The sequence below is a fragment of the Lycium barbarum genome, chromosome 12 (assembly GCF_019175385.1).
Source record: "Lycium barbarum isolate Lr01 chromosome 12, ASM1917538v2, whole genome shotgun sequence".
Lineage (NCBI taxonomy): Eukaryota > Viridiplantae > Streptophyta > Magnoliopsida > Solanales > Solanaceae > Lycium > Lycium barbarum.
In genome coordinates this window covers 86,416,291-86,434,628 of record NC_083348.1, presented here as the reverse complement: position 1 = coordinate 86,434,628, position 18,338 = coordinate 86,416,291, and the positions used below count along the sequence as shown (strand labels likewise).

The window sequence follows — 18,338 nt, the reverse complement described above, 5'->3', positions numbered from 1 at the left end:
TAAATTATTCTGAATTAAATAGTACCAATTCAGTATAGGTTCTTGATTACGTAAAAAATCGCTTATTTAAATAAGGTAAATTTAAAAACAAAAACAAAAAAACACCACCTACTCTAAGTAAACTTATACCTGGGTAGATGAAAAATAAGACTGCAGCAAATTTGTGAAGGATTAGAATTATTTTTAAACTTTTAATTGTAAGTCTAAAATTGTTGATTATAAAAATTATGCTATATTTGTATTGAATACTTTAGAAATAGAAATTTAAGTTGATATTGCCTCTGCAGTTAAAAAAAATATAAGAGAAGGCCTTTAAAAGATAACGTTGTGAGAAATCCCCATATGTCATGGTGTGATTTTGATTGCATGTCATCTCTAATTTTTCAGTTAAGCCTTAATATAGAAAGACATGTAAAGTGGTCTTATTTACAAAGATATACAAAGTAATTGAAGTAATAAGATGGAAAACAAGGACAATATATAAATTGCAAATGTGGAATAGAACGTGGGACCCACTGCAAGAAGAAATACAGTTTCACAGTCGTATAATTATAAAAGTACATTGGTTAGTGGTCTTCAAAAATGAGTGAGGTAAGGAATAGCCAAATTACAACAGTCTCACCGCCTATTAGGTCCCGGTGAGGACGACAAAAGGGAGCTATCCTCCCTTGTATAGTACTAGTAATTTGTTTAGGAATTGACACGGTGTAACTTTGAAAACTATAAATTTTGAACTTAATGATTCGAAAAGAGGCAACATCTGAAATTGATGATATGCTAGCATTTGTTATGAAATGGAAAATAAGCGCATAACAAGATATTTCTTTGTTTGATGTAAATGAATTTAATTTTTTAACTGTATTTAGTATTTGCTATTGATAAAGGGGTGACCTTTTGCTGAAAGAGGAATTTGAAGTTATGATCATTTTAAATAGGAGAGGTCATATGGCATAAAGATAAAAAAATTGATTTGGAGAAAATATTTATTTGCAAAAAATCTTAAATATAAACATATTGATTTGCAGGAATTTTGAAGCGTATTTTGTTTCAAAGCTAATTCCAACTTGAGAAATCAAAATACATTGTTTTTAGCATTAGCCTTACCCAATTGCTTTGCTTATTTAGGTTCTTTATTTTCTTTAGTAAATAAATTATATATATTTATTTCTCAATCCATGTTGTAATTTACGTCGGAGGCTGACCGATTATTTTGTTCATATTTCTAAACAGTTACGATAATAAAGTGTTGTAACATTCTTTTCAGTTCTCTCTAATTTTTTCTCATACTTACCTTTGTCAGGACTTTCATAAAAACCTTCTTTTATCTTATAGGAGTATTTTTTGTTTTCACTTTCCTCTTTCCCATTTTTTCAATCTTTCATTCATCTCAAGTACGATATGAAAGAGAGAAGATGTCAATCTTATTAACAAAAAAGAGAGAGAGAGAGAATAGGTGTTGTTCTATTTTCTTGGCCATCAAGGAAAAGGCATGGTCATTTTTCAAAGTTATGAATTTTGTTTTAAGAGATTTTAGAGTTAGATGTGTTGTTGTTATCGGAAAGTAATTTTTATTTTTTGTTTTGTGCTGAGAGAGCCGTGAATCTTTGTAGTTTGAATTCTCTATAGTTTTATTTCAGGTCCATGTTTTTAGAGAAATATTCAGGGACAGGGGCGTCAATAGCAGTAGCTCTAGCATTAGTACTAGCAGCAACGGGAATAGTATGCTCAGAGGAAGCACCCTGCTCAGTACGGCTCGAACTCAACTCAAACTGAGTCTCATCGTCATCACCGCAGTCCTTCGGTATACTATTCTGTTATGTACACATATGGGTATGGTAGGGTCTTGTCCTGAAGGCTAACAAACACGTAATATGTTTTATTTCCGTTTGTTGTCCCTTTTCAGGACCATGCACTATTTTTGACGTTCTATTCAGTGCCTTTGTGTATTTAAATATTATGAAAATTTTCAAGAAATTTGACCAAATTCAAAATTATTTTTTAGTCATTAGAGAGAGAAGGACCATTTTTTGTACGTATTTATTTTTGTGTTTTTTTTTTTTTTTGCTAATTGGTATGTCAATTTTGAAATCTTTTCTTAAATTTTTTGACTTTGCGCTTTTGGGATTTTAATCCTTTTACAATTTTTTATTTTTTATTTTGTATCTAGTCAAAGCTCTCAGTGAGTGACTTAAGGCTCACAAACACGTGTCTTGTTCATTCTTTCTTTCTTTTGAGTCTAATTATAAAGAAAAAATAGATATCTTTATGCTTATTAGCATGTTCGTTCTACCATTTTTGCACTATTTTGTAAAAAATTATTTCTTTGATAGAGCACTAAATGTCCATTAATGTCTATACATTTTATTTTACTTACCGCCAGTGTTTTCTCGATTTCTTATTTCTTTTCATTAAATCTATGATCTATATATTTATAAGAGTTTTGTTTTATGACTGCGCGAAGCGCGATTGAGTACGGTAATAAACTTGTGCATCTAGAGCTATGTAAACCCCCGTCATTTTGGAAAAATAATTGAAAGTTCGAGGAAGAGAAGAATTTTGCATTTCTTAATACACTGAACTACAGAATAATAGTACCACCTGTCACCTTCTAGATTTCACCAAAAGAACAATCGTGACACTAGTAACTGTCATGGTGAACCAGAACGAACAGCAAAATATAGATCATTTTTAAAGAAAGTTCTTTCCTCGAACTATCAATTTCTTGGATTTTAATTGAAGTGTTGACTTCATCTATCCAGATGCATTATCAATCAGAATTCAGAAGCCAGCACTATACACGTGATAAATTGAACACATAATTTCCTATTGTTTCACAAAACATAGGATTCACAGAAAGATCAGAAAAGATAATGTAAATGCGCCGCAACACGATGATTATAATAAATGCTCCAAAATGATCATAACACCAACAAACTACAAAGCAATTAACAAGTCATCATTGAAAGTGGAAGATAACTCTCATTTAATTTACTAAATAGTACCACAACAATGCACGGGTCCTTGCTATGTACAGCCTACATTTTTATGAAATCAGAAGGCGCCAAAAAAAGCCCTTCAAACAAAATCCCTAAAATCAACTCTCCATCTCTCTACATGTACAATAAACAAGCCCCATTCATCTTCAATGAAAGGATTGAAGAACACTAGAGACTATTAAATCTACTGATTAATGTAATTAATCAGATCCAGCCCAAAAAACCTATGACTTGTACAACAGTAGTTACACTTCTATAACTCAGAATCCATCTGCATATTATCATCATCTTCTTCTTCTGATGCAAATAAGGTAACAGAAATGTCAGCCAATTTCTTTCTGCTTAGCTTTAATTTTCGAACTTTCAATTGCCTCGGAGCATTTGGAGCTTCAACATCATTGAATTCACCCAAATCCTTGAATGCATTCTTGAAGCCAATAGTCTTCCTTGGTGTTGCATACTCAAAGTGCAACCTTTTTGCAATTATAGTCTGTCCATTCAAACAAAAAATAACCATTAACTATAGAAACCCAATAATAAAGTGAACTCCACTTGAATATAATTGACACTTACGGCTTCTCGGATTGCCCTTGATACATGAAACAGCCTCTTTAAATCATCATGTTCAACTCCACACACTACCTTTATCTGCACAACAACAAATACTTTTCAGCAATATAATCCACCAGCATACAAGCAAATAAAAATGCTGGCTGCAAATTGATGACATCAACAATACAGTGCATTCAAAGAAAATTCGGTTAATTACTTACCAAAATATCTTGAGGCAAGTCTTCAAGAGGAGACTTATCATAGTTAAAAAATGAATTGTGACTGCACACTTTCTTCATAGGTGTTGTGGGACTAAAATCAACATCCACTGTAATTCTTTTCCTCCCAAATGAGGTACTTCTCACTAGCCCTGACCCATAACTTCCACATTTTTTGCCCAATGCCATAATTGATTCTTCTCACTGAATATAATACCCAAGTCCAAGACCTGATTTTTCCAACAATTCATACAACAAAAACACATCAGATTCATCCAAATCCAAAATGAACAAAACAGGCTAAATAACAGACACCCAAATCCAACAAAACTCTTATCTATAATCTATCACTAACTAATAAAATTTTCTTCCCAACTTTGTAATTGAACTAAATCAAAGATAATACATCTAGGAAAGCAGAGCAGTATATATATATATATATATATATATATAGATACGCACCTTCAAATGAAGCCCTGATTTGCGCTAGAGCAGTAAATTAAGATTGAAGTAACGGATGTTCTCAACAAGGAAACAAATGAACCGCCTTTCTAGTTTCTACAACTTTTTACAGCACTTCATTGGATGCGGGTCAAGTTCCTTATATACAACTGTCTTTTTTTACTGTTTCTCTCTCTCCATCATTTTTTCAAAATAATATTTAAATTGCTAATGGATAAAATCTATGACTGTGAAGAAAGATTTGGTCTTGCCTAGAAGGCACTCGAATATTCCCATAAAAAAATACTACTCTCTCAGGTTTTGTACTTTAAATCTCTGAGAGAGGGAAGAAAACTAGCCGTTTGAGAGGAACACGTGGCAATATGGGAGAGGTGGAATGAATGATAGTGGACTATTTGGATGACGTGGTATGTTGGTCGGTTCCATGTCAGCAGGTCGGTACCTTATCTAACACGTTCGACGTTCTTAGACGTCTCAGTGGATACTATTATAATCACCTGACACGTGGTTTTAGTAGAAAAAAGACTGAATGAGATGCTTACACGTCATTGAATGTAGAGATTAACGGTGAGGATTTGTTGAAGAAGTACACAGCAGTGTGATAAAGGGTCTTTTGATAGTGATGGTTAGCTGTTGCATTGGCGAGGGTTGCGGGGTCAAGAGAAAGTCAATGCGTTTTACAAGTTGTATTTTTTTTTTTTTTTTTTGGCAAATACAAGTTGTGAATTTGTATAATTGAGATGAGAATCCTAAGGAGCCGTGTAGAATTCAAACACGGTAATGGATAGATTTTTAATTAAAAAGAAAATTTAGGATAATAATGGTAAGCATATAGTTTAGTAGTAGGTAATAGTAGTACGGAGTTTTTTTTTTTTTTTTACATAAGGTAATAGTAGTAGTATTGCTTCTATTGAGCTTTTTTTTTTACATAAGGTAATAGTAGTAGTATTGCTTCTATTGAGCCGAGGGTCTCTCGGAAACAGCCATCCTAACTTGGTAGGAGTAAGGTTGCGTACATTCTACCCTCCCCAGACCCCAAGATATGAAATTTCACTGGGTTGTTATTGTTGTTGTTGTTATAATAGTAGTAGTATTAGAATATGGAAATTGTCGCTTAAGTAAATGCAGGGGGAGCAGAAATATAAGTATGTTCATAAATCCATTCGAATTCCATTCGAATGTGTGTCACCTGGTGAAACGAAAATTGCAATGATGCCCGAGGAGCAAAATATATATATTTTTTTACAACAAATTATTTTTTCTTAAATAATATTCAAAAAAATTCTCTAAATGTTGTGTAAGTAGCTACAAAATCTTTTAGAATGAAGATAAAATAAAATAATTAAATTTTGAATTCTTTTTGGAAAATATATAAAAATGTTGACAAGTTAAAACTAAAAATGCATAAACGTTAATTTGAATATCTAGTTAGGTGTAATAATAAATGTAACAAAAATATATTTGGTAATCTCATTCAAGCAAATACTCGTCTAAACAATTGGAAAAAAAAATCTCGTCTAAGCACGATCATATGTTACTTCAGATCAAACAATTTATTTTTTCCAGCTAATAATTAAAGTAAATATATGTCATTTAACTAGTATTAATTGATAAATGTGCGAACGAACGACAGATGCCATATATTCATTTGGTCTGATATAAACATCATGTACGTATAAATTTTTACATAAATCATTATTCGCCACAAAGCGCATAACCATAAGGTTCATATTCATCACAACTTCCTAATTCATGCAAGTCTTCACCAATTGGTTCATAACGTATGTGTGAGGAAGGAATATACCTAAAGTCGCCTCCATGTCCATGGTGGGTAGGGTGAGACTCTTCATAGCCCTCGTTTTCGCCATAGGACCCTTCGTCAAACTCCTCTACTCTTTCATCTTCATAAGACCCGTGAAATGTTGCCTCACAATTGTCCCCGCAGTAGTACTCTTTGCCCTCACATATTGACCATTTTCATTACACGGCCCATGAGCACCATCGTCTTCATAATAATTGTAAGAATAGTGATGCTCACCATCATTCATACGTTGTACCATCTCTCCCATAGCATCCATAACTACCATAGTCACACCTTCCATTACTAGAGGTATAACTCTCCAAATCGTCACCACAAGATTTCGAAGCTATGGATGACATCCTTATATCTTCTCCTCCTTATGACTTCTCTCCTCGTACCTACAAAACGAGCAAACAAGATTAGTAGTAAAGTTCCTCACATCCCTCGTATTTGCACTCAAGCTTACCTCTCAACCTAAAGCTTCTTCCAAAGTTGGTCAAGAATCCCTTATCCAAATCAATTCACAAGGTTGCTAATCTTTGTGGAGGAGTAGATTCTTGTTAATTGAAAGACGGACGACTCGATTAAACTAAAGGACTTGAGCCAAAGAAGTTTCAACGAGGTTAAAACGAGAAAAGCTAAAGAATTAGCACAAAAATAAATGGGACTCAAGAACTAATCAGCAATTAAGTAAGGTCAATTACTAGTTTTAATTAGCTGGGAAGATCAAGGAAGGATGAACAAATACCTAACGAAACTTAGAACTGAAAATGAAGTGAAATCGGGTTGAAGAACAAACTTGCAATGCAATTTCGGGTAAATGCACCCACATTTAGGGGATTGTGCCTTTGCATATGGATTGCTAATGGCATGTAATATGACCCTGCAAAGGGCCGTTGCGGGCGCACAAGAGGAAGAATAAAATGCATTTGAGGAGTGCACTACGATCCGTATTTTGTGACGGTAAATCAGCAACAGTAGACAAGTTTTTGGGGTTAAGATTGATGGACCGTCTTTGATCTACGGTCCGTAAAATGGGACCGTACAATTAGAAGCATAAAATGCATTTGAGGAATGCATTTTACGGTCCGTATTTTTGTGACCGTAAAGCCGTAACAGTGAGCTCAAATTTTGGAACCAATTCACGCCTCAATTTACGGTCCGTAAATTGCCGCAGTAAAAATCCTTCAGTGATGACGTATTGTATTTCGTACCTTGATCTTTAGGCTGGATTTTTCTTAATATTCCTTGTATTTGAGGTACCTTGGGCCCACTGTATCATATGTTTTGTTAAATTTGGCCCAACAAACACCTTTTCGTTTTATACTTTAAATTTTGGATCAAAAGGCTTCTTTGGGTGTCTTCTTCCTTATGAATTTATGAAGATGCTCAAGAACACTAAGAACACCCAAAATTCAATGTACTCCACTTTCAACTCGGATTGGCTTCAAATTTCAGATCTAACCTCCTCTCGACTAGGAGAACAAAGCCTACTCCAAATTGAACTCGGTTAAGCCTCCAATCAACCAACCCACTTTGCGTTCTTCATAGTTTAAAGGTCCTTCAATGGTGATTTCTTCAAAACACCTCCAAACACTCTCAAATTCGAAATCTAGCTAGATTTGATATCAAGGAACTCAAATCTAACCTCAAATCCACACAAAACACAACACAACAACAATTTTTTTTTTTAGAATTTCAAAAATTTCATTTTTTTTTTCAAATATGAAGAACCTAGGATTGAGAATTATAGAAACAACACTCTAGCCTAAGCTCTGCTACCAAATGATAAGAATCGATTTGGGAGAAACACCAAATCAATACCTAACATGAAGAATTAAAGGATAACAAGAAAATGGGATGAGAATTGAAGGAAGGGGATTGAGAAAAGAGGGATAGAAGCTAGACCCTAATGATAATGAATCTACGGACAAACCTAGACCCTTCCAATTAGATTCAATCAAGAGAACCTAAACTATTTGAATTCAAGGCAAGAGAAATTCAATTGAATCCACAAATGAGCAACTCTTCATGAAATCAATGGAATGAGGTTCAAAACCAACAATGGAATCCCCATTATCTATCACTAACTAAAGCTAATCCTAGCTAAGCAATCTATTACTCAACAAGAGTATTCATCTCATCATAATGCATAAGCTAAGTAATGAAATAAACTAAGTAGAGTATTTATACTACTAGGCTAAAGAAGACTAGATTAACTATTACAAAAATACCCTTAATGAAGTAAGGTCCTTGTTTGGTAGCCATCTTATCTTCGCTCCACACGACCAAGCAATCATCCATACGTCATATGCTTGATTTGGCTTAGATGTGCTCCGCGGGATCGTATCAATTATACTCCAAGGTGTTTTTTTTTTCAGAGTCCAGGGTTTGCGGTTTAATGTATTACAGGTACAAAGCAGACTTAATGACAAATTATAAGCAAACATGTCAAGAAGGAGGTGTGCGAGATTCCAACTAGTTGTAGGTAGGGGGGTTGGACTGAAATTGAGCCCATTAAAATGGGCTGAGGTAATAAATGGGTCGGGCTAACATTGACCCAAAAATTATTTGGGCCAGATGGGCTAAAAATTGGTTGGGTCATGACCCGCCCAACTTCACCTAGTTTTTTTTAAGGGTCTATTTTATAGGAAAATATTTCGAAAATTTACTTGTCGCAGCTACCTCTAAGACCTATTTATGAATAATAACTACCTTTTATTTTATTTATTTTTTGTAGCTAAAACATTTTCTTAAATTACACAGTGTAACTAGTGTCTTGTATTTCACAAGTTTCTCTCACCTCCTAAATCTGTCTTTTCTCTCACCCCTCTCTTTCTCTCTCCTACCCCCAGATATGTGAGATCTACTTCCCTTGCCTGAACCTTCTGAACGCCGCCCATGTTTCCCCTTACCTCTTCTTCCTCTTGGAACCAGTAGAGTGTTTGAAAGTGGAGAAAGCAAATGGCTCGACATCGACTTCAACATCCTCATCGTTATCAAACTCTTTAAAATCCTTAAAATCAGCCTCAAAGTCATCATCAAGGGCAACTACTTCAGATCTCAAGTGCTTGGAGTGATAATTTCCAGGATTTTTTTGCTTCTTACTCAGATCGGCTCGACCCCATAGCAACTCGGCTGCGAGAGAAGTCCGGTTCGAGACTATATAATTGGAGATTATAGTACCACCACACATGATTTATGTTCTTTCAGTATAAAGAAAAGTTTTTTTGCAAAGATCAGTTTTCTTAATTTTGATGAATTTTGTGACGGGAATGTATTTATCTTTTTTTGGTGTAAATACAGGGATATTTATGTATTTCACTTTTTTTTAATATAGACCGTACCTTTTTGTATTCGCTTGTATTTCGAAGGAGAAAATGTCTATTTGAATAATCAAATACACTCGACTACAATGTATTTTTTAAAAGGATTTGAATGTATTCATTTTTGTTTTGTGTAAATATAGTGGTATTTTATATTTCGCTTGTATTTTTTTTGTATTCGCTTGTATTTCTATATTTCGAAGGAGAAAACGTGTATTTGATTACACTCGAATACAATGCATTTTTTAAAAGAATTTGAATGTATTCATCTTTTTTTTTTTGTGTAAATACAGTGGTATTTTGTATTTCGCCGAAGATCCGACTGGTTTTGATTGTATTTTTCCTTTGGCTTCATATGTTATTTGAATGTACACAGTATATTTGAAATTTTGTTGAAATACATTCAAATACGATGAATGATGAAAGAGAATCGTGTTACGTTATGGAAGATATAATCGCAAGACGTGATTTGTGGGATATGTTATTATGTTTTTCATTTTTAAAAGATTCCATCCAGATATGGCACTAGAATTTCACCAAAAAAATAGGAATTTCGTCAAAAAAAAAAAACATGTATTTAGCCAAAAGGAAATACATCCATAATAACCCTAAAGGTAGCTATGAATGGTATATTCGTGAAAATTATCGCCGAAAACATTTTTCATGGAATATTTTTGAAAAAAAAAATAATTCATGGAAATATTTTCCACAAATATCAAACACATCCCAAACTTATAAGATACATGATACAAGAAAATTGAATGCATAGAAAAAAATAAAGTAAATTTCAACTAATAAACTCAAATTAAAGTAAATCTTAAAAATGGGATAAAATTGGGTTAGTATTGGACTAAGTTGGAGATCACTTTAAAATGAACTATGTTGGGTTGAACTTAAAATCAGTCAATATGAATTTATCTTAAGCCCAACTTATAAGATTTTTTGGCGAGTCATCAACTTTTGGGCCATCTTTAACACACCTAGTTGTAGGCCTGTAGTCAAGAGTGTCAAATGAACTAACTGTGAGGGAGTCAATATAGATAGAATTAGTGAATAATGAGTTAATAATCGGTCCAAAAGTCACTTGGCTGAGCAAAGATAATTAACGATGTATATAACTCAAATCATTTAATTCTTTTTAAGTTTTAATTTTCTTATAATTTATTTAAGCAACTTCATCTCTCAAGATAGGATTTCACTCGGCATGTTGCTGTTGTTTAAGCCACTAATAAGCCTTTTTCTTTTTATCCTCATATAAAACAAATCAAATTAAAAAATACAATTTAGAAATAATTTGATAAGGGATTTTATGGGTTAATTTAAGTTATATCTTAGCATAATTTTTAAATGAGTTGAATTAAACATATTAAAATAAATTGAATTAATAAATAAATGAATCATTAATCCATTTAAACTTGAGGGTATTGAGTGAATTATATTTCATGAGCCAATTTTGTCCAAGCATGTGCCAAAGGCCAATGCTCATCAAGTTATTACCAATAGGCTACTACTTTTATCTTTTTGGTGCGAGAAAAAAAGGGAAAAAAAAAAAGAAAAGAAAAGATGAACTTATTTCTCACTTTTTCGAGCGACGTCGTCCTGAGAATCCCTAACTAAACCCCTCGTCGTCGGTCTCTGGCTCTTCCGATTCAAAGAACAGAGAGATAAAGAAAAGTATATATGATTCGTCCTGGAGCTTCACTGTTTTACTACTTAAACTCATCAGCATCAACAACCTCTTACCGATGGATTTCTTCCACAACACAACTCAATGCCTCCAAATGGATGGACAAGATTAAAGGCGCTTTCACCGGCCAAAAAACCTCCACCGATATACCCACCTCTCAATCATTCACTCTCCTTCGTAAGCTCCTAGCCTTTTACTCTACATATAAATAGTTCCTAGTAAATGTAGTAGGCGTTTAACGGACATAACAAAAGGTGATAGTCCATCCGTTCACATTCACTTGTCACGTTTCATTTTTCGAGATTGATTTTTGAAGCTAAATTGAATTAGATTAATTTAATATTTTAAAATTAAAATTTAGATGTTCAAAAACCATACGAAAATACTATAACTTGCAATTCTTCTCATACTTATTGACAGAAAAAATATGATAAAAACTATCTGTAAATGTTGGTCAAGTTTCATGAAGTGAAACGTGACAAGTAAAGGTGAACGGCGGGAGCATTTGAGAAAGGTAGTATTTGAAACAAAGTTGATAAAGAGTATTTGTAATTCGAGTTGTGTTTGGACATGCATTTAACTTGAAAAAAAGTTAAATTTTTGTGAGTAGAAAAAAAAACAAAAAAAGTTCACTTGAAAAACCGATCAAAATCACTTTTCCAAGCTTACCAAAAGCATTTTTGAATTTGTTTTTTGGAAAAAGGTGAAAATTTTGTATGAATAACAGGAGCTTAGATTAGTGGCTTCGAATCTGTTGTTTACTCACTTGAGTTTACCTCTTACTCTTCCTATGTTTGTTTGTGTATGTTGACTATTTGAATTTAGGATTTGCGGATGAATTGGGCAAAGCGAGGAAGTTGGGGACTATGAAGCAGTACATAGTAGGGCGAAGTAGTGAAGCTACATTTGCTGATGCTTTTGAGAAGCAAGAAGCTATTCTTCAATATCTTGGTGCATTGGATCCCACTGGAGAGGTTTAGCCTCATTTCCTTTTCTATATACCATTTTGCTTATACCTTCAATCTCGTAGTTTTGTTGAAGTTCAGTTTATCAATGAGATTTAACAACCTGAACATTGAAAACCAGAATTTGTAAATGTCAGTGGTTCTGATACTAATTGAGCTGTTCACTCTTGTTGTATCCTAATTAAATGCCAAGTTGATTAGCTAATAAGTATTGACAAATACTTTATGGAGTTCTTGTACCTGAACTGTTCCCTTTTTTTTGGGGGGGGATGGCAATAGTGTTCCCTCTGGATTCTAGCTAAGTAGATTACTTATATCAGTTATGTATTCATAAAGCAGCTGGATTTGTTATAGGCTTATAGCAGGCAACATGCCTATGAAGTGATTCACTAGGAGCGTTGAGTTGAATAATGGATTTTAGGGGTAGCCTGTGAGGTTGAATAAAGAAGGAACCTATTTGACCAGGAAGTAGATAAAGCTGCTCAATTTTTATGCAGAATTGAGAATCGAAGGTGTTAGTAAATAGACCTAATTCTTTGCATTGGAGACCAAGCGAGATTGATATAGTTCCTATTAAATTATATGACAAAATTTCATGATGCTTATGCAAACAGAGGAAATGAACAATGTTGGCCATGTAAAATGAAATGGAGGTCAAAAGCTTCTCCCAGAACATGTTTTCAATGGATTGCTATGTCTGCGGCATTTGTCACTCAGTGCAATCTGTAGAAAAGAGGGTTACCCCACAGGTTTTCTTTGCGCTTGAGCAGTATAAAAGCCCTTATCACCTAGTCATTCACTGCAATTATAGTTGGGACATCTGGTGTATTCCTAAATATATTTGGAATGTAACGGGTTATGCCAGGATCAGTTAGCCACAGTTGAAAGCTGGCAAGTGCCGAAAGTTGAGAAGCAGACGCGCATGGAAGATACAGTACATCAACATGTAGTTTTTGCAAAATGTCCAAAGAAAGAACACGTAGATCTTTTGAAGACAAAAGTCACGACTATTTTTTGCTCTAGGTATAGATGTTATAGCATCTAATTGGTGTAATATGTCTTTTCTTAATGCTGTAATTCCTTGGTGGACTAAATAGATTCATGGTAGTGCTAAAAGTGAATTCTGGGTCCTTTCTTATGTAGGTGTTTTCACTTTCTTGGTGCGCACTGAAGCGAAATTTTACGATACTTTTCCAGAAATAATGAGTCCCGTGAAATATTTTTGTAAACTGAGGTGATCGATAGACATTTTATTTTATTAAGTGAGTAGTCTTGTGTAGGAGAGACGGAAAAGAAGTGTTTTTCTAGACAGTTAAGGATTTTATAAATGTTAACTACCAAGCACTAAGACTGCTTAAGGATTAAATAATCTGAGATTCCCCTAACAAAAACAAAAAGAGAGGATCCCCTCTGTAATAAAGAAAAAACAACTCCTGTAGTATATTGATGTAATCTAGCACGGTATTCCATCCTTTACATCTTGTATGTTGGGCCAAAAGCCAAAAAAGACAGACTGAAAGCACTTAAATAAATGGAATATCAGAAGGCACCCTTGAAAAATATAAGAAAGCACTGGGAAGAGTTCCAACATTTAATCAAATTTTCTTAGGGGTGAGATAAGGATTAGGATGTGGCAAAATGAATGGAATGAAGAGAAATCCGTAAGGCAAAGCTTCTCATATCTCTACGCAATTGTGATGAATCAGGATGCAACTATTGTATGCATATTGGGACATGGGGCCATAAATTATTTCAGGAGGTATGTAATGACTGCAAGGTAGACTGCCTCTCAACTTTATGCATAATTGAGAAATTGAAGGAACTGCATGATAGCTCTTGATTCTTAGAAGCGCAGACCAATCAAAAATGCTATATTTTCTGTTAAATCATGTTACAACACCCTATGTAGAACTGAGGAAATGGAACGGTGTTGGCCATGGAAAATGGTATGGAGGTCAAAATCCCTTTTCCCCGATAGTCATTATGTTTTTGAATGAATAGTTATGCATGAAGTTTGTCTTACTTAGAACCTATAGAAAAGAAGATTTTGTTTGTATTTGCATAATATCAACATGAGAAGAGTTTAAATGGAGTAACATGGCCCGTAAGGATTCATGTAGCAGATCCTTATTTCTTTGAACTTGAGGCATAGTTGTAATTGGAGTTGTTTTTTGTGCTTGAGAACTAGGAAATCCCTGGTCACTTTTTGTTGCACTGTGGTTATGCTCGGGAAGTCAGGTGTCTGCTCCTAAACATATTTGGAGCGTAATGATCTTGCCAGGATCAGTTAGGGCAGCAGCTGAAAGTTGGCAACGGCAGAAAGTTGAAAGGAGATAAAGACACATGACTGAGAACCAGCATATATTTTTTGATGAACAGTCTGGGGGGAAAGAAATAAAAGTGTTTGGAGGGAAAGTCACAGCTACTTTTTGCTTTACATTTATTTTTTTACAAAGTCTGAACTTTTAGTGTTACATGACTTGAGTTTTTTACGCAACTGTGAAGTATTTATAGATTCCCTTCAGCGCGAAAAGGGAATTGAAAGTCCTTTTTATGTAAAATACTGCGCACCTTCTTGGTGCAATTAAATGAATGTTCACTTAACTTAACCCTAGAGAAATAAAAAAATGAAATTATTTCACAGCGAATAGAATAATAACAACAACAACAACATACCCAGTGTAGTGCCACAAGTGGGGTAAACAGCGAATAGAACATATTAGTAAAATAATGTGAAAGACAATCTTAGTAAGTTAATAGTCATGTGTAGGAGAGATGGAAGAAAATTGTAAAATAATGTGAAAGACAATCTTAGTAAGTTAGTAGTCATGTGTAGGAGAGATGGAAGAACTGTCAACGTGAAATGACTTGGATAACCTATTGAAGCCCTTGTCATTAATTCGTTGTTCTTTTTTTTTTCTTTTTTTTTGATTTCTAAAATAGAATCTTCAAACAATTCAAAAGCAAGCGGCGGCAAAACATTGCAAGTGCACAATAGCTGATGTTGAAAATACACTGGCAAAGTTTACTTGGGCAAAAGAAGCACAAAAGAAAATTGAGAAGCTGAAGGAAGAAGGGAAGCCAATGCCAAAGAGCCTGGCTGAGGTACTGTATATTGCATTTCAGATTTCTTTTTGCTCTTTTTTTAAGGTCCCTACCGGACACTCTCTTTTAGGATGTTCCAGAAAGATTGGTGCCTCCTTGAAAACTATTTAATCGTAAAATCATTTTACTTTTGACGCCATGATGTATTGGGACTCCACTTGATATAAAATGTGATATTTTTATCGGAAGAGAGAAAGATGAAAGGACACATGAAATGTGATATAAAATGTGATGTACTTTACATATACTTAGTGCATGTGTCAAAAGTTCTCTTTTATTTCTTAACTCCTCGTCCAGTCAAACTTCTTCATATAAAATGAGACTAAAGGAGTATCCTTTTTTTTTTTTTTTAAGAATCTTTATATACCGTTTGGGATTTTCTGGTTGTTTGATTCTTTTACTTTCTGGGTGAGATTTTTGGTTGCATTGTGGAGAGATGCCATATGCTATGTGCATACTAAGAAAAGAAATCTTCAGTTGTGGATGTCACTAATTTGGGTGCATGTGTATCATTGGGACGTGCGTATAGTTTTGTTCTCTCTGGTCCACGTGGGAGTTATGGGATGTGGTGGAAATACAGCAGTAGTTAAGATACTTCTCTTCCAATACTTGGATTCTGCAGAGTCTCTATTGAATATGAGAAAGGAACACATACAATATGTTCTACTGTTGGTGCTTCCTTTTCCGTGGTTAGATGATGTTGACTTACTTATATTGGGTTCTTTTGATATATAGGTTCAAAAGTTGATGGGTTCATCCCCGATGGATGTTGCACGATCAAACTTGGCTAAGAGTGGGCAAATTAGTAGGAATGCATTCTGTCCTTGTGGTTCCAAGAAGAGATACAAAAGGTACTTCAGCTTTTGTTATTGTTGAACATGAATGGCTTTTTCTCAATGTTTGAATTACTTAGAGCAGGAAGGGAAATGAGACATGTTTTTATTAGATTTTGCTACTGGCTGCCAATTTTTGTGTCTTCACGCGTGTCCAGTAAAGACTGCCAAACCTTTTCTTTCTTCTCCTTTTGGCCCGTGTTTTGACCAGTCCATATTGCACAGGCAATGTCAGTAGGTTATGAAATGAATGTCCTACGCGATGCAAGAAACATAGACATTTCTGTTTCCATGATGTATGGTCCACATTCCACACTTAAGAGTGGGAGTGGTTTATTTGACTCAAAAAAAAAAAAAAAAAAAGAGGGGGAGTGGTTTATTGATAGGTTTCCAGATGTTTGCATGCTTTTCTGTCAGTCAGGTGATTTATGGTTTACTAACATCCCAATGTCACATCATTGACGATAATCATCTTCTAAGTCATATGGTTCAGAAACCTTGAGCTATTTCGTTTTTGCTTTTGGTGGGTGGGGTGGGGTTGGGGGTGGGTGGGGGTGGAGGGGTTACTGAAGTCTTTTAATCTGTTTTACAAAAGACAACTAAGATCTGTCAAATTTCTTTAGAAAAATCGTCAAAACATGGTACTTTTGGCACGTCTCCGTTTTCCTCTGTTCACTTTTACTTGTCCACTATTCCTAAAATAGATTTTTATTTTTACTTGTCATTTTTCACATATCAAGATAAGACAAACTCTTTTTTCCTGTTTTACCTTTTCTAAATTTATTTGGTGAATTTAAGTTGCGAAAGTTTTTATTGGATGTGTTGGGAGGAGGGTTACACATGGTTTCACCCTAATTCTAGAGGAAAACAAACTAAACATGCTCATCAATATCCAAATGAAAGTTGTATGTTCCTCTACACAAAATGGCTGCAACCATCCATGAAACACATGCTGTTTTTTTGTTGATTCTCCCACATCAGTTGTGGAATGGATGTTTGGTTATATGGTCTTGGGCAATCCTCTCCTCATGAGCTAGCTTTTGGGGTTGAGTTAGGCCCAAGGTCCATTTTTTAAACAGTGTATATACTTGTTTATTGGATATTCAAAATATTTTGTGCACTAGAACAATGAAAATGGGTTATAGATTGTGTATATTATTAGTAATTCACCATATATTGTATAATTTCTTTAAAAGATATTTTTTGTGCTTATTGTCTTGGTGTTGGGGTTTATGTAGGTGTTGCGGGAAGGATTCAACAACATAAAGGAGAAACAGGAGAGATTAAGTCAACAATTAGCTAACGATGAGGGGCAAACATGTCCGAAAGAAGAATTTTATTTTTTATTTTTGGTCGGATGACTTTTTTCTTTTCTGTGAAGTCAACCGATTTCTGTGACCAAAGCTATGTTGTGTTTAATAATATCAATGGAGTAAAATGTGATTGTTAATGCACATCAAGATTCATCAGCTCTCTCTTTTGGTCCTATCTAGTTCATATTACGGTAGGTACCACAACTATTGTTTGCAAACTAGATGTATACTTGGCAACTTAGCTAAATTCAATGTCTGAGGTTGGAATGCTTATTCCCCCCAAGAAGTTAGTGTTATTCTTACGGGGGAAGGCATGCTATGTGAAATTTTTTTATACAATGTTTAGCCAAATTCATTGGATAAAAATGTAGGTGCTTTTACTCAGTAGTAGTAGTTGCTGCTTCTCTCTTATTTAAAAAAAAAAAAAAAAGTTGAAGAAAATATCATTACTTTATAAGCAGAAGCTGTTTTTAATATTATACAGAAATTGTGAAAAAATATAAATAAAATCACAAGAGCTTGAAAAAGTTATTGGAGTTTTGAATTGTGTTTGTTCAAACTCTAGTAAGAAATTGGAGTTATATTTTCAGAATTCAAAATTCCAGAAACTTTTCCTATAGTGTCAACTACATCTCCATAAATTGTTTGAATACTAATATATTGCGTTCTCCGGCACAAAAAAGTTTGTTCTATATTTGAGTTAAGGGTATTTTTGTTCAAATATTATATCTGCCTTAAAAGATTGACCAATTTTCAATTACACTAAAAACGAAAGCTAAATAATAGTAAACGATCCAAAAGTTGACTATTAGGCTGCTATTCTTATTAGGATTTTTAGGCGGGCCTCAAGTAAGGACGAGTCCAGGGTTTAGTCCTAAAATCAGCCCTTTGAAACACTGTGGAAACATTATGTCCTGTATTTTGAGATGGGTCATTCACACAAATGTCCCTATATTAGAGTGGTCTTTATTTTTTGGCCATTCAGCACTTTAATTTAAATAAGAGGATGGAAGTATCCTAACACCGAAATATACAAGAAAATTTTCGCGGGGCATTAATTTAAATATTCACATCATAATA

At 34.2% G+C, this 18,338-nt stretch overlaps 3 protein-coding genes across 3 annotated transcripts; 1 reads left to right on the top strand and 2 right to left on the bottom strand.

Moving 5' to 3' along the window:
• Positions 1–2,942: 2,942 nt before the first annotated feature.
• Positions 2,943–4,493, bottom strand: LOC132622261 (F-box protein At1g61340-like). Its single transcript, XM_060336837.1, has 4 exons — positions 4,229–4,493; positions 3,770–3,996; positions 3,570–3,644; positions 2,943–3,486 (listed from the first exon to the last, which is right to left on the bottom strand). The coding sequence occupies exons 2-4, from the start codon at positions 3,953–3,955 to the stop codon at positions 3,250–3,252; spliced, it is 498 nt and encodes a 165-aa protein (XP_060192820.1). The 5' UTR covers positions 3,956–3,996; positions 4,229–4,493; the 3' UTR covers positions 2,943–3,249.
• A 1,897-nt stretch (positions 4,494–6,390) lies between these two features.
• On the bottom strand, positions 6,391–9,225 carry LOC132624593 (ethylene-responsive transcription factor RAP2-2-like). Its single transcript, XM_060339350.1, has 2 exons — positions 8,945–9,225; positions 6,391–6,427 (listed from the first exon to the last, which is right to left on the bottom strand). Exons 1-2 carry the CDS (start codon positions 9,223–9,225, stop codon positions 6,391–6,393), a joined length of 318 nt encoding a protein of 105 aa, XP_060195333.1.
• Positions 9,226–10,894: 1,669 nt separating this feature from the next.
• On the top strand, positions 10,895–17,399 carry LOC132623151 (uncharacterized). Its single transcript, XM_060337859.1, has 5 exons — positions 10,895–11,219; positions 11,868–12,016; positions 14,951–15,112; positions 15,848–15,963; positions 17,184–17,399. The coding sequence occupies exons 1-5, from the start codon at positions 11,036–11,038 to the stop codon at positions 17,209–17,211; spliced, it is 639 nt and encodes a 212-aa protein (XP_060193842.1). The 5' UTR covers positions 10,895–11,035; the 3' UTR covers positions 17,212–17,399.
• Positions 17,400–18,338: the final 939 nt, after the last annotated feature.